Source organism: Callithrix jacchus, chromosome 11 (genome assembly GCF_049354715.1).
Source record: "Callithrix jacchus isolate 240 chromosome 11, calJac240_pri, whole genome shotgun sequence".
In the NCBI taxonomy this organism is placed as follows: Eukaryota; Metazoa; Chordata; class Mammalia; order Primates; family Cebidae; genus Callithrix; species Callithrix jacchus.
The window spans coordinates 93,233,297-93,256,596 of NC_133512.1; the positions used below are offsets into that span (position 1 = coordinate 93,233,297).

General features: G+C 40.6%; 1 protein-coding gene across 9 annotated transcripts in view; it reads left to right on the plus strand.

Moving 5' to 3' along the window:
- PAXIP1 (PAX interacting protein 1) overlaps positions 1–22,700 on the plus strand; it is a 59,641-nt gene extending 36,941 nt beyond the window's left edge. For 6 of the 9 annotated variants that reach the window (XM_054237522.2, XM_054237523.2, XM_054237519.2 and 3 more), the window contains 12 exons: positions 4,098–4,193; positions 5,104–5,241; positions 5,921–6,042; positions 6,449–6,633; positions 7,548–7,591; positions 9,992–10,062; positions 11,614–11,716; positions 12,793–12,961; positions 18,433–18,533; positions 19,637–19,771; positions 19,862–19,937; positions 20,019–20,274. In XM_054237522.2, the coding sequence (XP_054093497.2) occupies positions 4,098–4,193; positions 5,104–5,241; positions 5,921–6,042; positions 6,449–6,633; positions 7,548–7,591; positions 9,992–10,062; positions 11,614–11,716; positions 12,793–12,961; positions 18,433–18,533; positions 19,637–19,771; positions 19,862–19,937; positions 20,019–20,143 (1,365 nt within the window). In that variant the 3' untranslated portion in view covers positions 20,144–20,274. Of the gene's footprint in view, positions 1–4,097; positions 4,194–5,103; positions 5,242–5,920; positions 6,043–6,448; positions 6,634–7,547; positions 7,592–9,991; positions 10,063–11,613; positions 11,717–12,792; positions 12,962–18,432; positions 18,534–19,636; positions 19,772–19,861; positions 19,938–20,018; positions 20,276–22,226 lie in introns of those variants that run through there. The other 3 variants (XM_078343376.1, XM_078343377.1, XM_054237520.2) reach the window with 2 other exon arrangements.
- Positions 22,701–23,300: the final 600 nt, after the last annotated feature.

The following is a 23,300-nucleotide window of genomic DNA, read 5'->3' on the forward strand; positions in this document are numbered from 1 at the left end:
CCCTCACCCATTGTGTTGTGGGGTGATGTGTTAAGAAAAGTCTACTGGGAGAGGTGATTCCTGAACTGCTTATGGAATGGCTAGGAGTAAGAATTAGGCGGGAAGGAGTTTGCAAATAGTGCAGCACAGGCGAAGGCATGTAATTGGGGAAACTGACAGGAGGGTGCAAAGGATGGTGCCTCAGTGGGATCCGCAAGGCAGGAGGGGGTACAGGAGCCAGGGCTGGCCTGTCTTCCGTGTCTTCCAAGAACTTGTTGATGTACCGTGTGGTGGAATTTCGATGCAGGTGGAGTGATCGGCTGTGTGTTTTAAGTAGTAAAGTGTTGAATCTGAGAGCAACCAGGGAGATGACTGTGGTCGGCTGGGGAGAGAGGCAAAGGACATGCCGGGGTGAGGGAGGGAGGGGCAGTTCTGAGAAGGGCAGCAGCAGAAACTTTTTAAAAGTCAACAAGTGTTCAAAGGCAACATTGAGAAACTGTCCTGAGAAGTACAATGAAACTCAAAGATATGAAAGTTAGTGGAGAAAAGTTTGGGTTTTTGGTCTTGTTCTCAAGTTAAAGGATTTATCTGAGAGGTCTGACATTAAATAGGAGCTTGGGAACAGAGAAAATGAAGGCAAAAACGTTAGGAAAGAACGTAGCTTGGCAGCTGAAGGCTGTGTGCCCCCAGATTGAAGAGAAATGGAAGGAGAGCTGTGATAAGGCTTCTGGGAACGTTCACAAGGCTGGAGAGAACACTTTTCTGTCAGACAAACGCAAGTTCCCTGGAAGGGAAACTTGGACAGATCAGGAGTCGGGGTGGTTTCAGGAGCCAGCGACAGAGCAGCAGCTTTTGTTTTCGAGGGGAAATAATTTCCAACCTAAATAGAGCCTGTTAGTCACAAGAAATGGAATATGGATATTTGTATACTAATGGTCAAAAAAGTACCTCCCTTGTATTCTTCCTTAGGAAGCCACTATGCCAGTAGAGAGTAAGATGTGGTAAGAAATGAGGGATTTGACTCCGAGATGGGAAGAGAATTGCCAGGATGGAGGTGAGGGGAAATGCCAGATGAGAAAGTAGGTGTGGAGAAAACCAGACTTGGGACCAGAAGGGAGGCTTCCTGGGTAGCAAACAAACAAAGGCACTGGTAGATTCCGGAGGGACGGGTACGGTTGATCCCTGAATAGTCTGGGCCCTAGGGGTGCTGACCGCCACGCAATCAGAGATCTGTGCATCACTTGTGAGTCCCCAAAACCTGAATTACTGATAGCCTAGAGTTAATCCGAAGCCTTAGAGATAAAGTCAGTTAATGCAGATTTTATATGTCTAATACTGTATTTTTACAATAAAGTAAGCTAAAGAAAAGAAAATGTTATTAAGAAAATCATAAGAGAAAATACACGTACTATTCATTAAGGGGAAGTATGTCATCACAGCGGTCTTCATCCGCGTCATCTTCATGAGGAGTGGGCCTAGGAGGAGGGACAGGAGGGGCTGGTCTTACCTCCTCAAGGGTGGCAGAGGTGTAAGAAAATCTAGCTATCAGTGGACCCACGCAGTTTTCACTCCTGTTGCTCAAGGATCAGTGATAGTACATTCATTTTCTGTTGCTATGTAACAGATTGTCTCAAAACCTAGTGGCTTAAAACGATAAACTACTTCTCAGTTTGGTCATGGGTCAGAAATCCTGTAGCAGCTTGGTAGGGTGCTTGTGACTCAGCCGTCTCCTGGGGTTGCAGTCAGGATGCCAGCGGAAGCTGCAGGAGCCCCTTCCAGGATGGTTCCCTCACATGGCTATGAGCTGGAGGCCTCAGGTCCTCATCGCAAGTGAGGGCTGCTTGTATGTCTTCACAGCATGAGAGCTTGCTCCCTTCCCCAGAGGGCGTGACCTAAGATAGAGGGAAAAGCCACAGCATTACAGTGTCTTTTGTGACTGAGTTCTGGGAGACTCCCACTGTCAATTCCACCGTATTAAGTGACTAAGCCTAGTCCGTCCGTACTCAGAGCTAAGTGAGTAAAGCTCCAGCTCTTAGAGGGAGGATTATACAATAAATTGCAGACGTACTGTAAAACCACCACGTGTGCACTGTTCAAATAGTGAAAGGCATGTAGAAAACTAAGAAAAGGACAGATTCTGGGGGGACTGGGATGAGGCAGTGATAAGCACCAGGGAAAACCAAAGTGTATACCAGAAAGGAACTCTAATCTTAGGATACATTGTGTTATGTCACTGATGACTGATCTAAACAAGAGTCTTGATATAACCAAATCAGGAAGACTTGAGGAGTGTGTGTGTTATTTGGGGGAAGGGTGTCCACAGTGGGAGGTCAGTAGATAGTTATGTAAAACTAGAGAAAAGGAAATCATATAATGTGTTAGAATATATTCATAATTGCCTGTTTTGTTTTGTTTTTTAACTTTTCCTTCCTTTAATCATAAGCAAAAGAGTCACAGGGGTTAAAAAAATAAAAATGTCTCTCCTCCGTTCCCAAACCTGTACCCCAGCTTCCCTACCATGACTCCCTTCCTCCCCAGGGGGAAGCAAAAATGGGCAGGCGTAGCATCTGTGACTAGGAAGAGAGAAGCAGGGAGGTGCCGAGCTCAGTGCTGGTCTCTTTCCAAGTATAAATGCACGAGCAGAAAAAAAAATAAAAATGTCTCTCCCGCCTTCCCAAACCTGTACTTCCAGTACCCACCACCTAAGCACTCTCCGTTTTCTGCCGGTGCTTGGAGAAGGGTTGGCTGCTGTCTACTGTGCCTGCTGGGTGGGCACCCTGCCAGCCTCCTGCGACTCATTGTAGAAGCGATGACACTTGGGGTCCCCATGGACCGTGGGGGCTCCCTCAATCCTCTTCCCGCTGTTGGGATAACATGGGGAGAAATGCCAGATATAGGTGACGGGGGATGGAGGCAGCAAACCACATTGCTATGTATGTACCTATGCAACAATCCTGCATGTTCTGCACATGTACCCCAGCACCTAAAGTACAATAAAGTATATATATTAAAAAATAAAAAAATAATTGTCAGAGGAAACAGCTTTAAGGTGCTAAATGTGCTTGTTTCAGGGGAGTGAAAAGTAGGGATGGGCAAGGAGGCTGCAGTTTTGTTCTGTACCTCATTACACTATGTCGATGTTTGGCCATAGGAAAAATAAACATTTACGTCTTAAAACTAGTAAAGGAAACAATTGTTTTTTTGAGGAGACAGGTGGTTTTTTTGAGACCAAGTCTCGCTCTTATTGCCCAGGCTTGAGTGCAGTGGTACGATCTCAGCTCACCACACCCTCCCCCTCCTGGGTTCAGGCAATTCTCCTGCCTCAGACTCCCAAGTAGCTGGGACTGCAGGCACGCACCACCATGCCTGGCTAATTTTTGTATTTTTAGTAGAGATGGGGTTTTACTGTGTTGCCAGGCTGGTCTCAAACTTTTGACCTCATGATCTACCCGCCTTGGCCTCCCAAAGTGCTGGGATGACAGGTGTGAGCCATCACGCCTGGCTGGGGGCAGGTCTTCTTAAAGTTTATATTTCACCTAATAGGCCATCAAACTCTCCTTTTTCCGTGTACAGTATTTTGAGTTCTGACAAATGCCCACAGCAGTTCCTTCCCCCAGACAACCACATCTGTTTTGAGAAGAAACAGTTGGGATTTATGAATTTCATTCTGATTTGCTTTTTATTTCCCTTTTTAAGGGAGGTGGATCTGCCCACCATAAACCTTTTGCAATATCTGAAGATCTTAAGTGGTCATGGCTAGGGGCTGCTGCTGGCATGGGATGGGTAGCATCCTCTTCTGTTCAGGATAGCCACCACATCCCAGAACCCCCTGGTTCAGCTGAGCTTGAGAAACCCTAGGATGCATTCATTCCAGTGTTGTTCTCTTGTTTCCTGGAAATTTAGATTAAATTTATAGTATTGGAGTTCATTTTCATTGCATGGTGCTGGGTAGAAAAGTCTGCAAATATAACTGTTACATGTCCTTGATAACTTCGGGGAAATACATGATATAAATATGTGATAGAGTCTTTTGACAGCTGTCTGATTTGAAATTGGAAGTCTCCTCTATTCTGAATGATTAACATTGGTGACCGCATTGGTCGGGTCTTTGTGTCTAGATAATCCAGGCACACGGTGGCACTGTTGACCCCACGTTCACAAGTCGATGCACGCACCTTCTCTGTGAGAGTCAAGTCAGCAGTGTGTATGCACAGGTAAGGAAGACAGCCTTAACTGCCACCGGGAACAACATCTGTCATTTTTTACATGCAGTAAATGCTAGTGATTGATTATTATTTTTGGAAAGGACTTTTCTGCCTCGAAAGATAGGAAAATTGCTTCTTCCTGTGATGGATTCTTTGGTGGGATTGATACCTTTTGTGGGCACCATTGTCTTTGAGCAATGGAGAAAGAAAGGGATATTCCCAGGTGGTAAGAAGGGTGGACACTCCCTGCAGTCACCCAGCAACACTGTGTGCACTGGTGTGTGACTCCCACACAAGCGTGCAAAGGCCAGGTCCCTTGCAGAGCTTTTCTGAAACTACCGGATGCAAGCTTTCTCCTCAGTATTACCTTCTTGTACTCTCTGAAGTTTCATTTCTTTTCATAAAATTGTGCTTCTTGTAGACAGTTTATATATATGTGACAAATGACGTCCAAGATACCCCTCTTAAAGAGGATAGCCACTCGCAGGATCTACTCCAGTAAAAATGTGGAAATACTTCTGAGGCATTTTTTGTTTTCCTGTGGTTCATTTTAGGCAGATGAGTTTTTTCTACTTTTCTTACATGGAGCCCTCTGTGTTCTTACGCGGCACTTTTAACTTTGGTGATCATACATATTAGTTCATTCATCACTCAAGTTCTTCTTAAAGTTGTAGAATTTGTTGCTTTTGTCCTCAGTTGTAGACTCTTGTTTGCAGATAGATAGTAACATTTTTGGGTTATATTTCAAGTAACCAGCTACAGGGTTTTAATGTGTTACCTTAATCAAGTGCTAAATGTCATGAAATTCTCTTATGGGGCTGCCAGTGAAAATGGCATTGTACCTATACAACCTTACAATTTTCTTTAATCCCGCAGCAGAAAAACAAAAACAACAAACCTCTAACTTTTTGTTTGATAGGCAATAAGAGAAAGAAAGAGATGTGTTACTGCGCACTGGTTAAACACGGTCTTAAAGAAGAAGAAAATGGTACCGCCTCACCGAGCCCTGCACTTCCCAGTGGCCTTCCCGCCAGGAGGAAAGCCGTGTTCACAGCATGTGAGACAGAGCCCTCGTGTTCCATGCTTACATCATTCTTCTGCTTTGGCAGATGATCATGTGCTAGCACTTACCTGAGGCTCCCACATTGGCTTCCGCGTCAGAGCTTCTCTGTGTACTTTTGCCCATTTTATAAGTGCCTGCTCGTAAGAAGTAGCTTGTTTTCTTCCAGTTCCCCTTGTAACAGTCACAGCTTTCTGTACATAGTAGGTATTTAAATGGATTCTTTAGTCTTTGACCCTATTTAAAATCCAAAAATAAATCAGGGGTCTTGCACCAAAGGCCACCCCTACTGGGTGGAACTAATCAGTAGTCATGGGTCCTTCCACTCAGATGATCTCCGCATTGGAATCAGCGAGGAGGAGGAGCTGGCTCAGCCGGCTCGTGGTTACACGCTTTATGACATAACTGTTGGGATCATCTGAGCAGTGTTGCAGTAACAGAAACAAGGCATCTCACATTCATTCTTTTTCTTCTTCGGGCTTTGTGTATTACCTTTTTAGTATTTTAATAAAATTCTGGTCTTGACAGTTTTAGGAATGACATTACCAAATGTGTTCCATAATGCCAAAGAAATAGTGAAAAAATATATGTCATCTAAGAAGTAGAAGAAATCGTACTTGGTTTTGGTTTTTTGTTTTGTTTTGTTTTTACCTTATTTTCTCTCTCTTTTTCTTAGATTATTTCTGTGACTGGATTTGTTGATAGTGACAGAGATGACCTAAAATTAATGGCTTATTTGGCAGGCGCCAAGTATACGGGTTATCTATGCCGCAGCAACACAGTCCTCATCTGTAAAGAGTAAGCAAATTTTTGAAACCGTTTTTAATCTTAAATTTATACACCGTATAGTCAATTGTGCATTTTTTAGTATGTCATAGTTTTGTGATAGAAATTTGTGGAAATTAAACTCTGTTAAACAAAGTATGACAATGATATTTATAATAATGTTAATAGAAATACCTAGAAAACATTTGAATTAATGAAATTTGAATTAGCAAAATAGGAATAGGTGGTTTTGTAATTCTGCTTGAGCCTTGAGGTGGATGTTTTACTGCCATGCAGGGTCACCGTCAGTTTGCTAGGCTATGCCTTCCACTCATATTAGGAGAAATATCTTATTGCCTTTGTTGGAAATAAATATAAATTTGGACAGTTGACATCTCTAACATTTAATAAATATGTTTTCTCCTCAAAAAATAAAAAGACCAACCGGTTTAAAGTATGAAAAAGCCAAAGAGTGGAGGATACCCTGTGTCAATGCCCAGTGGCTTGGTGACATTCTTCTGGGAAACTTTGAGGCACTGAGGCAGATTCAGTACAGTCGCTACACAGTGTTCGGTCTGCAGGACCCCTTTGCCCCGACCCAGCATTTAGTTTTCAATCTTTTAGGTAAGTAAAATTCTACATGCTGTAAATCTTACTTAAAAGTACTAACATTGCTTCTACCATCTTTTTATTCATACTAATCACTGGGCTTGGCTTGAGCTTTCTAATCAGTTTTTGACTGATTTTCAATTTCCATTCTTTATTCTTCCTTTCTTCTCCCCACTCTGCTGAGGATTTTTGTTTGTTGGTTTTTTGAGACAGAGTCTCACTCTGTCACCCAGGCTGGAGTGCAGTGGTGTGATCATGGCTCAGTGCAGCCTTGACTGCCTGGGCTTGGGTGATTCTCCCACCTCATCCTCCCAAGTAGCTGCAACTTGAGGCGTGTGCCATGATTTGATGTTTTTGTTGGCTTTTGATCAACTCTTAGAGATGGAAGCAGCACTTGAAAGCTTTTTGATAGTCTTGTCTCTCAGGCCAGTTAATCTTTTGTCCAAATTGCTCCCTACCCTCCAGAACATTCCCCACTTTCTGTCAATTCAATAGAATTGACGTCTGTCCTCTGTCACTGTTGAGCTTTGACTGACTTGCTGTTACGTCCTGGATGTCCTCATGGCCCCTGTGATAGGCAGGAAGGTTTGTGCCTGCTAGAGGCCAGACTGTGTGAAACCCAGACTTGGACACAGGCCTGGAAAGATCTACCCAGACAACGCACGGTAGGGAGATTGCCGTGGGTTTTGACACAACATCTGCTTTGTTTGCCGCCACTGGTCTTAGTGCTCTTCATGCAGACAGCATGTAAAACGAGAGCAGCAGCATGCCCTCGCCTTGCCTGGAAAGCTTTTTTTAAAACTTCCTTAGAATACTTACATTTGTCCTTATTAAGTGTTGTCAGCTAAGCCACCTGTCTGTTGAGTTATCAGGGACTTTTTATTTAAACAGAGTAGCTGCCATAAAAAATAATGTGTTTCTCTCTTTAGATGCTTGGAGAGTTCCCTTAAAAGTGACTGCAGAGTCGTTGATGGTATGTCAGATTAATATAACCTTCCTTTGGCTATTACTGTATTATTAAAATGCAGTACGGATGTATTTGTCTTCATAAATTCAAATTATTTTAGTGATTTGTCAACATGATAACAAATGAAGGTTGTATCTACTCACTTGTTCAGCAAACCCTAGGACTGATTTTTCTCTTAATTGTTAGGATATGATTGTCATTTTCATATATATACATGTGAGAGGCTTATTTGCTTCAGAGAGCTGTGTGATTGCTTACAGAGAACAGTAAAATCAAAGATGACGTCTTGTTTTTTGTAGGGTTAACGAAAGGCAAGAAGCAATGGATGTGTAACCTACTTGGGGCTACAGATCAGAACTTAAGGAGTCCTGGGTCTCGTGATGAGGGGAAATATTTTCAGTGTCTCGAGCTGGGAGTCACATCCCAGTGCTTGAGGTCTCTGCTTTTCAGGGTAGGCCATTCTTGAAATTTGAGGCCATTGGTTGTCAGTTAGAAGACAAAGAGGTGCTTTCTGCCTTCTCATCAGTCAGATATAAAGAGTGGAAGATCACTTGTGTCTTCTCTTTCCCACATTCATGTCTACTAAGTTACAGACAGGGCCACTTTAATCATTTCTCTTTAGACTTTGTCTGCTGTGATTTCTCACTGTTTGACTGAACATCAGCACTTTGAGAACAGCAGTTTTTTTACTGTTGGCTTTTTTTTTTTATTTGAAGGCTTTGGTTTATGTTCATGTCATTATATATTAACCTTTGTTTTGAAAACCAGATTTCCATATGTCATGTACCTACCAAGTTTTCACCACATTTCTTTTGTATACAGTGGTCATTTAGGGTTGGTGCCACTTGAACAATTAGCTGAGGAGAATAGTCTCATAAGGATTAGCAGCTAACATCCAGGCTCGTGTTTCTGGTTATTCATCTACTGACTTACTCGTTTTTCAGATCTCATCTGGAAGTTGCTAATAATCATCCCAAGTCTCTGAGGAAGCCCTTCCAAGCCACAGTCTTGTTTTCTTCATGCTAATGATAATGTGATCATAGATATATTTTTTTCCTACTAGCTTACACTAGTAGTTAGGACTTTAATATGACATGACCAGTTCTGACACATCAGCAAAAGCAACTTTTCTCCCAGTTCATTTAACTGAAAGGAATTTTATGGTGGCTTTTAAGCTCACACTGGGAAAGTGGTCATCAGAGTTTTCCTCCCAAACCACATGGCTTAAATCCTGAGGTTGTCAGGGGCTCCAGATGTCAACTTCTCTTGTGGCTTTGCATCAGTAATTAAAAGCTAAAAATCTTAGAGACAGGCCAGTTTACCATTTTTGTCTTTCCCACCATTTGTTTCTGTTCTTGGTACCAAAGAATGATAATTTGGAGACTTAACTGCAGTCTTTGGAAATAGGGAGTTGAGAGATTGTTTTCTTATAACGGCTATAACAAGAAAAAGTATAAACTTTCCTGCAAATTACTATGAAGCTTGATTCTCTATGTATGACAGCGCTAACAGATTTTGAATACTTTCTTTAGATTTGCTTATATTTATTCTAGATATGGCAGCAGTATTTAGAAAAAGTAAGTTGTAGTTAAATTAATAAGATTGAGAGCAGTTCCTTCAAATAATAGAACATCTGGGAAAGACATGGTTGGCCCACACAAGTCCAAGAACCTCTGAGTTCAAATACGAAGGTAGGAGTGAGCAAGGAGGGGTAGAATGGAGATCTGACTGTGGTAGGGACCCCACAAGGAAATCCCAGCTTCTTTCTGCTCTCTCTTCACTTGGCATGGCTTCTGCTCCAGGGTTAGTGCTGCAGCCGGTCCCAGTGGAGGTCACCATGTTGCTGAGGCAGAGTGTGGGTTTTGGCACCTTGTCTGGCTCTTGGTACCAATGTTGATCAGATTGTCATGTAACATCTTTTGTGAAATCTCATTGGTGAAATTTCTCTTATAGGAATAGTCTTTTAGGATGGAGGTGTAATTTTGATCATGTTTTTCACATTCTAAATTGGGACATAGGAGAAAATACTTGAAATGAAAACCATTCTGAGAAGTTCAGCTTTGAGGGATGCATATATGTAACGTGGAGGAAAGAAAGGAACAAAGATACTTAAAGCACTGAAAGGATTTGTCAAATAAAGAGGGAAAGCAAAAAGCAAAAAAAAAAAAAAAAAAAAAAAAACCACACACACACAGTGCAGAGGTTCCCTCAGGAATATTAGCTTCTCCTGGCTTCCATTGTCCGAGTGATCTTTTGAGATGAAGACTAGTTCTGATGTGAAGAAGAGCATGATTCTTGTATATTATATGATTAAGTAGTTTGATTATTTGACACGTAAATCTTTTGGAAGCTACTGTATTACTTGGTAGGTTGACGGAAGTAAAGTAGACAATGTTCTAATTGCAGAGTGTACGGCTGCCTTCCAAACTGAAGCAGAATGAAGTAGCCAATGTTCAGCCTTCTTCCAAAAGAGCCAGGTAAGGGTAGTAGCCTTACATTTTTTATTGATGGCTTTCACAGGTCTGCTTTGGAAAATTGGTGGCAATTGAGGAAAGTTTCTAAAATGTTTTTCAGTAAATAGGATTTGAAAGAGTTTGCTTTCTGCTTTTCAACTTTATTGTGATATATTTCATTTTAGTGCTGGAGACAAATGGTGAATAATGACATAGGCCAGTACGTTTTTTATTTTTTAAAAAATTGAGTCTTTTTTTAAGCGATATACTATGAGAAGCCCCTCTCTACCATGGAAAACAGAAGCAGCAGTGGTGGGAATGGGGTGGGAGGTCCAGAACCCAGTTCAGCAGTACATCACAGAGCCCCAGGCTTCCTGGGCACAGCCGAAGAATCTGCTCTAGATACCTAGAGAGCATCTAGGCCATGGTGTCATCTCAGGTATGTTCCTTGGATCAGCCAGTTCTCAATGAGGACCAAGCAGTGTTGGCCACGGTGGGAAGGAGGATCCAGACCCAAAGCCTTGGAAGGACATGTGCAGTGCACGTGGTGTGTTGGGTTTTAGCTTGGAGTATGCAGATTGAGATGCATGTCATTTTAGTGCTGTGTCGGCCAACACGACAGTGGTGAAGTCCTGCCAGTCATTCCGTTAGTAAGGCATAGCAAGTGCAGGAGCAAACCAACAGGGCTTGTATTTTCTTCCTTGGTTCTAGAAAACTCTTTCCAAACTGTACATGGTGAAATATAACTGCCTGAATTGTTTGCAGTTACTAGGTTCCTTATCTTTTCTCTCCCTGCTCCTCATCTTTCCCTTCTTCCATTCCCCACTTCCAGAACACAAACTGACCTATTGACTTTAGTAATAAAATCCTAATTATGTGATTATATTTTTTGAGGCTGTCATCAACTTGCCACAAATAAATTTTAAAGTAAAATTTTCTTGGACTGTTTCGGGAAATAATAACTGAAAAGACCTAAAAAATTTGAGGGTTACGGAAAAAACAAAAACGGTTTCATTTAAAACGTGTGCTTGAGCAGAACCGTGTTTTTATAATTTGTGGTTGAAGAGGGCTAGAATACAAAGGACACTGGAAGCTCTAGGGGTACACATCTTGGCTGACTTATATTGATGGTGAACAGGCAAGCAAGGAGTGGCCTGAGTCACACAAGGTTATTTTAAAAACTTGATAGAAAAAAATGAAGTGATTAAGCAATCAGTGACATTTAGAAGCCACTTTGATATTTGCTTTCTTCTTAAAGCCCATTAAAAAAATTAATCCGGAGGGGATTGATGAAGAAGAAGTATTGATCTAAAAGGGAATTGGACACGTCCCTTGATCTTAACTAAAAGGGAATTGGACACGTTCCTGGGAGGCTTCAGAGATAGTCTTAGAAGGTGACTTTATGGAAGCGGTGGAAAGAAAGGAACGCCAGATAGCTTTTATACTTTTCCTTTAAGAGTAAAAACCACGTGCAGTTAAAGCTCGTTAAACTATTGAAATCCCTGTTTTCTAAAGAAAATTTTCATTTTAAGTAAATATGAAATCCCCACTGTTTCATGTGTATTTCTTCTACAGAATTGAAGACATACCACCTCCCACTAAAAAGCTAACTCCAGAATTGACCCCTCTTGTGCTTTTCACTGGATTCGAGCCTGTCCAGGTTCAACAGTATATTAAGGTGAAATTTCATCTACTTTGTAAAAGGATTTTTAGCAGTGTTTCTTTTTGTATATATTTACTTCAGCAGTTAACTTCCATAGTTTAGATAGCCAGGAATATCTTGTTGTTATAGTGCATGTTTATGAAGTATTTTTAGTAGTCATTATAGTAATCCTAGTCATTAAATGTTTAGTGACTTTCTGCCCTGTTCTGTGCTATTATTTCATACTTAGATACTTGCTTTCTTATTAGTATAGGCCAAGTTCCATGCTAATAGTCATATGAACATTTGCAAGTCTCCTTCCGTACCATATTCATGAAGACATCCAGCATGAAGGAAAACTGTTTTCAAGTTCTCTGATTGAAACAGTCTATTCACGATTAGTTATCTTGGGTAGAGTGAGGCCAAAGGGAGTATATTTGTTTAGATGATAAATGAGCACAGATTTTAAATATGCTTTTTGAAATAACAGCCCAGAGGATGATGGGATTTTGTTTTGTTTGGGTTAAGAGTCTAAGGTGACCTGTATTATGGTGGATTCATACATTTTCTTCCTAGTTGCCTTTTTAAGGAAAAGAAACAATTATCAATGCTACTATTATACATTTAGAACATATTAATTTCCCCACCTTTAAAATGTGAAGATAGTTATTAGGAGGTTGCTTTTTTATATGTTCATATCTTAGTCAATTTTTATGCCATTATTTCAAAAACCGAAGAGCAGGTAAATGTTCCTCATTAACACCAGTTTCGGCCTCGCAAGTCTTGGCTGTTTACCCTTCATTGTGAAGTGAGCTGCATCATTCTCATGTCATTTAACTTATTCATGGAGATGTTATTGATGTTTGATGGAGAATTCATACTTTTATCTTGATTTGTGTGGATCTGAACTACAGAAGTGTAAATGATACATCCTCCTTTTTATTTTTCTCCTGGAGTTCTGGGTTTTGTTTTACCTGTCACACTGTTGTCTGTGGCTGAGAATTAGTCATAAACCTTACCTTCAGATAGGTATTCCTCTATGTTACTCTCTGTCGGTGTGGCACTATGAATGCTGAACTTTTTCGTTTCTCACCTGTGTCTGTGATCTTCAGAAGCTCTACATTCTCGGTGGGGAGGTTGCAGAGTCTGCACAGAAGTGCACACACCTCATTGCCAGCAAAGTGACTCGCACTGTGAAGTTCCTGATGGCGATTTCTGTCGTGAAGCACATAGTGACACCAGAGTGGCTGGAGGAATGCTTCAGGTGCCAGAAGTTCATTGGTAAGAAGCAGCGCTAGTAACCTTACTTTTAATGCCAAATACACTTGTTTTTCTTGAATTCATCTCTTTTCATCCCAACAAATATCTAGTTTATTTTTTAACTATGTGATATTTATTTATTTAAATTTATGAATTTATTTCATATCCCCAGTGATTCCTTTGATCTATGTCTTTCTATTCTACCCTAAGTATGAAGGTTTTGGTAATTTGGACACTATTAGGGGGAAAACAGGCTCTATATCGCTCTTTTTAGTTTCCTGTTAGTATATTTTGTTTGGAAAGCTGGCTGTAAAATGAGATTTTTCAAAATGTAGGAAAGTATAATTTTTGTCTTTATTTGGAAAGAGAGCAGGTGTATATAAATGTCCTACTCAAATACACTTTGAATATCAGTTTATATAGGAGGGAAAGAGGTCTGCGTCCTCTTGCCCATCTTCCATTGTTCAGAGCTCCGAAAGAGAATTTCTTTTAAAAAAACAGTCACATTTAGAGATACTATATAAAGGATAGATAGATTGATATACACCTAAATGTTTCTAGAATCTTGCTAGGTATAGAATAAGTTATAAATTCTGAACGATTTTTTTTTCTTCATGGAAACTGGATAGCCAAGGCAGCTGTGTGCCCTTCCTACCCTGCATAGCAGTGGTGTCACTCTGCGGGGTTGGTGTCCTCTGCATCATCGAAGCCAGGCACCTCTCAGCTGCCCCAGCTGTGTCCTCCATCCTCCCCTAGGCCCTGTCTGGGTTGAAAGGTTTAGAGGCACATGCCCCATGACAAGCTTTACTGAATTCTCAGTCTTTTTTCTCATGTGGTCTTTCTGCCCCAGCCACACTGGCACTAAAACTGAACTCTTTGGCTACTCCACCACGTAGCGATGATACTGATCACCAACCCCTGATATAGAGCATCCACATGCTCATTTTTCTGTGCCGGTAGTTTGCCCTGTTTCGACGTGTTCTCACACTTTTCTCACCTATGCCTCCCTTGCACCCCGCCCTTTAAGCAGGAAGATACAGCTGCCAAAGGGAAGAGCAGGGTGTGTGGCTGAGGCAAGCAAGGCCTGCAGAGGAGCTACTGGTCCCCGTTACACTCTTGTGGCTAACTGAACCCTATTTACACTTTACCGGCACAAGTTGTCATTAAATCTATCTTTTAAAATTAAAGTATTTTAGATTCGTGTCACTTTTTTGGCCACTGGCATTTAAATATAATTCATGTTTATGTAAATAAATTAGAAGTATATATATATTAAAGTTCATGTAATCTAATTTTACACATGAGGAGATCCAGAAAAATAAAGATAACTTAAGATTGCTGTTCATAGCAAAGCTAGAAACAAACTTAAAATTTTTGATTCTGTATTTAAGGCAATAAGACATAGGAAAGAATAAATCATTAATATGAAGAAAAGACTAAATCCTAAACTATGATATTCAGGCAATTCTTGTCATTCAGTTAGTTGTACTCTGTAAAGTTGCACAGACACCGAGTGAATACTGTACTGTAGCCTCTGGGTAAACCCGGGGGTAGGCTCCTGAGAGCCTCTGCTCACTACATTTCCATCAGCCAGTCATACAGAACCTTGTTTTGTGTGTGCTTCTGTTCAGAGGCGCCTTATTTCGTGGATATCGTTACTTCATGGGCATCCAGCTCATGACCAACGGCACTGTCGCTCATTGCGTGAAACTTTCCTAACATACATATTTTCTCCAAAAGGCACATCACAGCCATCTTGCACTTAGGACTGGGGACATTTTAAACAGCAAAATCACCAACATAAAGCACACACATTTCAAAACAGTGACACTAAATTGATCATAAAGAGAATGCTTCTTCACCATTTCTGCTGGAACCGGAAGGCAGGGCATGGCCTTCTTCCTCCTGGCTAGGAATGTGCGTGTAGGTGACTGTTTCTTCTACAGTCCATGCATGTCCACAGATGACCCCTGAAGTGCCACAGGCACTGATTGTGGGTTCATAAATAAATTTTCAGAGGGGAGGAAAATTGGCAAATACAGAATCTGTGAATAATGAGGCTCACATGTATTAAGTGGTATTTAGAAATTTTTTTAATTGAAATTTTGAAATTTTTTCAAACCTAAAAAATATTAATGAAACATAAAACTTAAGGCAGAAGAAAAACATCATAGAAACAATTACTACAAACATTTTAGCTTCCAATTTCGTATAATGTTAACGTTATAAAATTTAGGATATGGTCTGCTCATTAATAGAAATAGTATAATTTCTTAGGCTGTGCAGTCGGAACATGGCATACACCAGCTTGGGCGGTGGGGAAAACGGTCTGTCATGCTCCCGCCTCTGTTGGCCCCATCAGCTGCTTCTTGGCAACACCCAGCTTTGGAGATCTTTACTGTTACTTTCAGACTTAGCTGATTTCTTTTCTCTTCTAACAAAGAACATGAAAATTCTTTGAATATTAGTTTGCCAAGCAGCCAATTTAGTGAACGAACAATTTACTTAATTTTTCCAGTTTCAGTTTGTGAAAATCTGGTTCTTTTATCTGCATATGAAGTTTACAGGTCATATTTGATGGGAAGTTTGGTTGATAATTAGGTGAATTTACCAAACTTTAAAGATTCAGCAAGCATACATTCATTTTAAGTATATAAAAGTATATAGCAATTTATAAGGGACAGTTTTTATCAATTTTTAAAGACTTCTGACAATTATTATTAATTGACAGATTTTCAGAGTTTTCATAGCAACATTTCAAGAAATGTGTCAAAAGTTAAAAGATCACAAAATGTTTCAATCTTCCTATAAATACGTGTCATATTCAGAAAAGCATTTCTTCTCCTCCGTTTCCTACCGACCATACAAGATAATACTGGCAGCTCAAACCCAGTAATATATACATCAAAAACAGAAAACAAGCAAAAGTGATTTGGGATTGGCAAACTGGGGTTGACAAGATGACACATATTTCAGGATTTGTGGGCTCTGTATTATTTCTCTTGCACATTCCTCTTCTCATTTTTAAGCAGTATTTTAAAAATGTGAAACCCATTCTCAGCTCATGGACCACAGTTAGCTGACCCCTGGGCAGGAGCAACCATGCTACGACAAAAATGCAGGCATCTGTTCACCAATGGCTAATCCCTGAGCCTACCAGCAGATAGAAAGGCTGCCTTTTCTATCTGAAAGAAGATAAAAATATCTAAAATTTGGAGAAACAAAGAATGATGAATTAAAAAACGAATAAAACAAGTACTACCACACGTGAGATGGTATATTTGAAGTGTTACTTTTAGGGGAAAAGTGAAGGCTGATACGCCTTCTGAAGAACTTGTGTGAGATCACCAAGAAGTAGTTAATGTTTATGATAGAGAAAATAATACCAGGCGCGGTGGCTCACGCCTATAATCCCAGCACTTTGGGAGGCTGAGGTGGGCGGATCACTTGAGGTCAGGACCGGCCTGGCCAACATGGTGAAACCCTGTCTCTACTAAAACATACAAAAAAATTAGCCAGGTGTGGTGGTGGTGGGCGCCTGTAGTCCCAGCTACCAGGGAGGCTGAGGCAGGAGAACGGCTTGAACCCAGGAGGTGGAGGTTGCAGTGAGTCAATGGCACGACTCCACTCCAGCCTACGCAACAAAGTAAGACTCAATCTTAAAAAAAAAAAAAGTAACATTGAAAAATAAAAGAATATATAGCTAAGATGATCCTGTCACAGATGAGATACTGACATTATGGTTTATTCAAACGAAGGAGCAGGGTTAACTTAGTAGTAGCTATCTAAAGACTCAGCCTGAACATTAAACTTTCCATGGAATACAGAAGAAATGAGTATCCCAGAAAGTGGTAATTATATCGATGTCTCACATTTTATATAAATTACACATAAATATAAAATTCCAAAAACATGTACCTACAAAACAGGTGGAGAAGAGAGTCCTTCCAACAAATGATGCTGAACAAGTGGACATCCATATGAAAGAAAAAAGAAATCTGGACACAGACCTTACCCTCTTAAAAAAAAAATCAACCCCCAAATGGAACACAGACCTAAATGGGAGATGCAAAACTTTGAAACTCCTCCAAGATAACACAGGAGAAAATCTAAGGGACCTTGAGTTTGGCAATGACTTTTTAGACGACACCAAAGACAAAATCCATGAAAGAAATAATGAGTAAGCTGGACTTCACCTATTAGAATGGCCAAAACCCAGAGCACTGACACCAGCACATGCTGAGGAGGATGTGGAGCAACAGGAGCTCCCATTCGCTGCTGCTGGGAATGCAAAACAGCACAGGCACCTGGCGGTTCCTTACAAAGCTAAACATACAGTTACCATATGATCAAGCAATTGCACACCTTGGTGATTTGCCAAAGCCATAGTTAGAGTAGGGCCTACTGCTGGCCTTGAACAGTCGTTGAGTTTTAACAAACACACAAGGACGTGCTTTTGCTATTACAGCATTATACAGAGTTCCACTGCTCTAAAAATCCTCTGTGCTCCACTCACTCATTCCTTTCTGCCTTCTGACCCCTGGCAACCACTGATCTTTTTATCCTTGCTAGAGTCTTGCCTTTCCAGAATGTTACACATTGGGAATCATTCAGTATATAGGATTTTCAGATCTGCTTCCTTTGCATAACAGTATACATCCAAGCTTCCTCTATGTCTTTTCGTGGCTTGAGAGGGCATTTCTTTTTAGCACTAAATAATATTCCATTGTCAGAATGTATCAGTTTGTTTAGCCCCTTACCTACACAAGGACATTCCAGCTGTTCGTAAATGTTGGCAGTTACCAGTAAAGCTGCTGTATATTAAAAGTTTGTATATTACAGTGGGGTAAAGAGGGGAGGGACAGCTATGGGAAGAGGGTTCCTTTCAGTAATTTTTTTACTTTTTTTTTTTTTTTTAACATTTTTGTTGTTAAAAAAATTATTACTATTATTTTGAGACCGGATCTCACTTTGTTGCCCAGGCTGGAATGCAGAGGTGCAGTGACGGGTCACAGACTCAAGCAATCCTCCCACTTCAGCCCCCCGAGCAGCCGAGACTACAGGCACATGCAACCATGCCAAGCTAATTTTAAAATTTTTCTGTAGAGATGAGGTCTCACTGTGTTGCCCAGGCTGTTCTGGAACTCCTGGCATCAAGCAGTTTTTCTTCCTTGGCCTCCCAAAGTGCTGGAATTACAGGCATGAGCCACCACACCCTGCCCGTTCTTTTCAAGAGTTTATGACCCCAAATGGTTAATTACTACTGATCTAAAAGAAAAAAAAAAAAAAAAAAAAAAAACACCTTTCTTTTCTTGGTCTGGCTTTTACAGGGAAGTAAATGAAATATAATGGTGAGCTTTAAATGTCCGAAGGCTGGACGGGTAAATGTAGCTGTGACTGTTATGTACTGAATAAGGGTGAGAATTCTGTGGGTCACACCTGCCACACTTCACCTGTCCGCACTTCAGAGCGTGTACTGTTCTGTTTTCCAGATGAGCAGAACTACATTCTCCGAGATGCTGAAGCGGAAGTACTTTTCTCTTTCAGTTTGGAAGAATCCTTAAAGCGGGCACACATTTCTCCACTCTTCAAGGTACCCTTTAAGGGAAAAGGCAATCAGTCCAAGTAAGCATAGCACGTGGACCCAGTGGAGGGAACGAAGTCGCCTCCGGGGGAGCTGGGCTCTCCCTGCATCTCAGCCACCCCTTGCCTTCCTTCTTGGACATGGCCACTGGAGGGCTTCCTCCTATGAACCACGTTTGCTGTAATGTTTAAAAATAAGTACACAAATTTCATAAATACATTTAGGGAAACAAGGTGTTCAAAGAGTGTGTTTTTGAACAGTTTAATTGGTTAAAGGCATGTTTATTTTTCTGCTTTTAATGAGTCTTTAGGGGACACTGCTTCATACTGTTGTCAGTAGATGTGTATTCAACTGGGGAAGATACTTGGGAAAATATTAATTCCATATATATAATTTCAGATCAAAGATTTTTAAATGTGAGATAGCTGTTAGAAGAGTTAGGAGTTCTTTTTGTATCAAAGAAGTAAATCAATAAAGATAATTTTTATCTTACTAAACTTCCTAAGGAGTCAGCAGGAATCAGAAATGATTTGGATACTGAGTTAAGATATATTTTACCTAAAATAGTCTTTCTAAGTGTTTGATTTTTTTCTGTGAGCAGTTTAAGACAATCTTATTTTGTGGTATGCTCAGGAGCAAGCTTGTTAGAGAATTCAGTCTTAAGCATCAATATCATTTCCTGCTCTGTTTGAGTCCAAATAATACAGAGAAAATAAAGAAAAGGGATAGCAGGCAGGCGCCGTGCCAGAGGCTATTGCTAGGCAGATGAGTGTGGTGAAATATAATGCTGATTTAAAATTGTATAAAAATTGTGAAAAATATTTGTGATATTCTTGCTTATTCACAAAACACTTTGTTTTAGGGACCCAGTTCTGGTTACTTTAAATCATCTTTGGCATACTTAACGTGAAAATGCTTAGATTCCAAATTTACATAGCTGATTCCTCTTCCACGTCAGAGTCAGTGCTAGTAGGAGAATAAATAGTACCTTCATCGTTTCATAAAATTAGAAATTCTGTCAAAAATCTCAGGGCAGAATCTATGAAAAATTACATACTCTAAAAGTTAAAAGCATTTAAGAACATAATACATACATTTTCATTTAATTTTAGGCAAAGTATTTTTACATCACACCTGGAATCTGCCCAAGTCTTTCCACTATGAGGTCAATCGTAGAGTGCGCAGGAGGAAAGGTGTTGTCCAAGCAGCCATCTTTCCGGAAACTCATGGAGCACAAGCAGAACTCGGTGGGTAGAGCGGAGTCCGCCACGAGTCCGTCGTTGTCCTGTGTCAGATTCAGGGTTCAGTCACTGAGAAACTCATTTTCTTTTCCTTAGAGTTTGTCGGAAATAATTTTAATATCCTGTGAAAACGACCTTCATTTATGCCGAGAATATTTTGCCAGAGGCATAGGTACGTTTCCCCGCTTGCGCGTGTGAGTGTGTGTACTCCCAGCAGTGCACCTCTAACAGCCTCTGCTTCCATCCCGTTCAGATGTTCACAATGCGGAGTTTGTTCTGACCGGAGTGCTCACACAAACGCTGGACTACGAATCATATCCTTTTCAAAAGAGAATAAAAAGGAAGCGGGTTGGATATGAAAGGGAGTTTCCAGATTAATAAGGTAGTACCTCTCCTGTTTTACAAGCCATTTTTCTTTTCTTTGCTAGTACGATTTATGCAGTGAACAGTTCTTTCTCTTCAGAATATTTATTTGAGTTGCAAGTAAAAACTTTCCCTTAACTTACTGAGAGTTCAGTTTTAATAGGTGATGTTGATTAGAATCTATGCTATTTATGTAGGCATTAAAGTATTTGACAATTAGATAAAATAGAAAATAATTGCAAAAAAAATCTTACATTTCTTTTTATCAGTTCCATTCTGAGTTTGTAGTTTTCAAAATGAAATTTAGTTCGTATAACTCTGAGATGGGAAATAAAAAAACTACTTAATAGAAGCGGCAGAATGAATATTAACATGTTAGGAAAAATGCAAAGGTCAGTATTTAGAATAACGACAGGCGATTTTTTCTATTTCAGACATTAAGGAAAAAATAAAGCTCAACATCTGTATGTGTAGCCCTTACTAAAAATCTCTGAATTACTATTTTAATGTATGAGCAGCCCATCAGTGAAGCAAAACATGCCTTCCAGGTCCTTATGGGAACATTCTGTTTCAACTTTCCTTTTCTGTTGCTGAGGGCCTGCTCTCAGGCCGTGTTTCTCAGACTTCTCCCTGGGGCTGGTGCAATGGGGCTGGAGGGCTGAGCTCCTCCTCTCTGTGAGGGCAGGAGCCTCTGTCACCCCTGAGCGGCATCAGCCTCAGTGGACCATTGCTGAGGAATGGTCCATTGCTCAGGGGGAATTTTGTGTTTGGGGTAGGACTGCTTCAGTAAGGCAGAGGTCAGAATGACATCCATCCTTGCTGAGTTTTTTTTTCTCTTCATAGGTGCCTGTTGCAGCCAGGTAATTACATTTAAGTATATTTACATTTAAATACATTGATATTCATCCAGTTATATTTGTCAGACATTTTCCTTTTAACCCTAAAGAGCTTATGGTTGTAATATCAGATAGAGGATGCTATCACTGAGAGAAAAGCACTTTTAAGAAGTAAAATTTGACTTCTTGTGGTGGCTCACGCCTATAATCCCAACATGGGAGGCTGAGGCGGGCGGATCACCTAAGATCAGGAATTCAAGACCAGCCTGGTCAACAATGTGAAACCCGGTCTTTACTAAAAATAGAAAAAAATTAGCCAGGTGTGGTGGCAGGAACCTGTGATCACAGCTACTCAGAAGACTGAGGCAGGAGAATCACTTGACCCTGGAAGGCAGGGTTTGCCGTGAGCCAAGGACGTGTGCACTCCAGTCTGGGCAACAAGAGCGAAACTCTGTCTTACCAAAAAAAAAAAAAACGGGGGTGGGGAGTAAAATTTGCCTCAGCTCCAGAAGCCAGTGTCATATTTAGCCATAACTAACCTGTCTAGCTGGAATGAGGCTTGGTACAGAAACTCTTATTCATACCAGAGCTTAGAGTATTCCATACCGCGATCTATTAGGAAATTGTTGCTCGCACTACTGATAAAAATGGTAAGAGGCCTGTTACATTTTTACAGATACCTATAAGCATTTAGTTTTTATACAGTGTATACCCTTGCGTTTTTTCAGACTTTTTTCTAGCATTCATGTTTATATTTGTGAAAGGCTATTCTTTACTACTTTTACTTTCAGAAGAAATTGCTTTAAAAGTCATACGGGCGACTTGTGATGTTAATTACCTTGGGGGCCTTTTTTCATAGCTATAGCTCGATTAATTTTGCCCATAGTGGGATGGACAGTGTAGAGTTGCAGAGGTCAGCGTCTGCTCCTGAGGGTAGAGGTAGGAGTCAGTTATTTGTGGTGGGGCCTTGGGGATGTCAGCTCTTGGGGTTATGTGTTGCACATGTTAATTTAAAGGACACTGCAGCTATTGCTGGCCCCAGCTCCTGGGGAGCTGGCACAGGGGCTGAGTGAGCCTGTCGGGGTGGGCTGAAAGTCGTCTGTCATGTGGGTGTGCAGCAGAGCAGCTGGTTTGAGTGGGTAAGAAAGAGGCCGTAGCCTTCCTACAAGGGTGTCCCTGAACCTGGGTGATGAATGTTGGAACCCTTGGGTTCACGTTTGTCTTTGCCTTGTGTTTAGAAGTTGTTTTCCTCGACAAGCCTACATATAAGTTTAACTGATGGTGTCTAGGCTGCTGTGTGTGTGGACTCCTGTGGTGCACGGCCGGCTGTCTGGCTGGCGAGGAGCTGCATGCTTCCTTCACATGCTCTTGTTTTCCAGCTGCTTTCTTGGGGGATCAGACAGCAAAGCCAGGAAGACAGATATAATTAATATACTGCATCTTTTTAAGATGTGCAATTTTATTCTGAGGAAACATAAATTATGTTTTGTATTATATGACTTTAAGAGCCCACATTAGGTTTTATGATTCATTTGCCAGGTTTTTAAATGTTTTCACAAAACTGTTAGAGGACTTTAACTAGTAATAAAATGGTGTAAATAAAGACCTTGCTATCTCTAAATTATGGATGTTTAAGATTTGAAATGTTTTGTACTTTGATTATTTTCATTTCTTATACTGTTTTCTTTTGTATTGATATCTTGCCCACATTTTAAATAAATGTACTTTTGAACTTAGAATTGAGTAATCCTTTATCATTCCACATTATTTTTGCATAACTTATAATTTACATCAAACTGGATCACATTTTAAGTGATTTCAAGACAAGCTATTTTCTAGTAAACTTTTTTTTTTTTTTTTTAGGGAGGGAAGGAGGAAGGGAGGAAGGCAGGAAGGGAGGGAAGGAGGAAGGTAGGGAGGAAGGAAGGGATGAAGGAAAGAAGGAAGGAAGGAAGGAAGGAAGGGGGTGAGGGAGGGAGGGAGGGAGGGAGGAAGGGAAGGGAAGGAAGGAATTAAAGCAATGAGAGAGACATTGCCGACCTGGATCTAGAGGTTTACAAGTTGATTTCATTTTTTGAGAGAAGGAAAGAAAAAGAAATGAGTGAGGAAGAGAGGGAGGGTGAATGGAAATATTGCTTTATTCTAAAAAAAATGGGTATTAATAATGGCCAATCAATGTTTCATTTAAACCTATGAGTAGGTGTGATGTGGTATTGACAAGAATGTATATTTTATGTCTTTGAAGTGGAGAGCTCTGTAAATATTTATTGAGTTTACTTGTTCCGGATCTGAGTTCGAGTCCTTGATATCCTTATTAATTTTCTGTCTCATTGAGT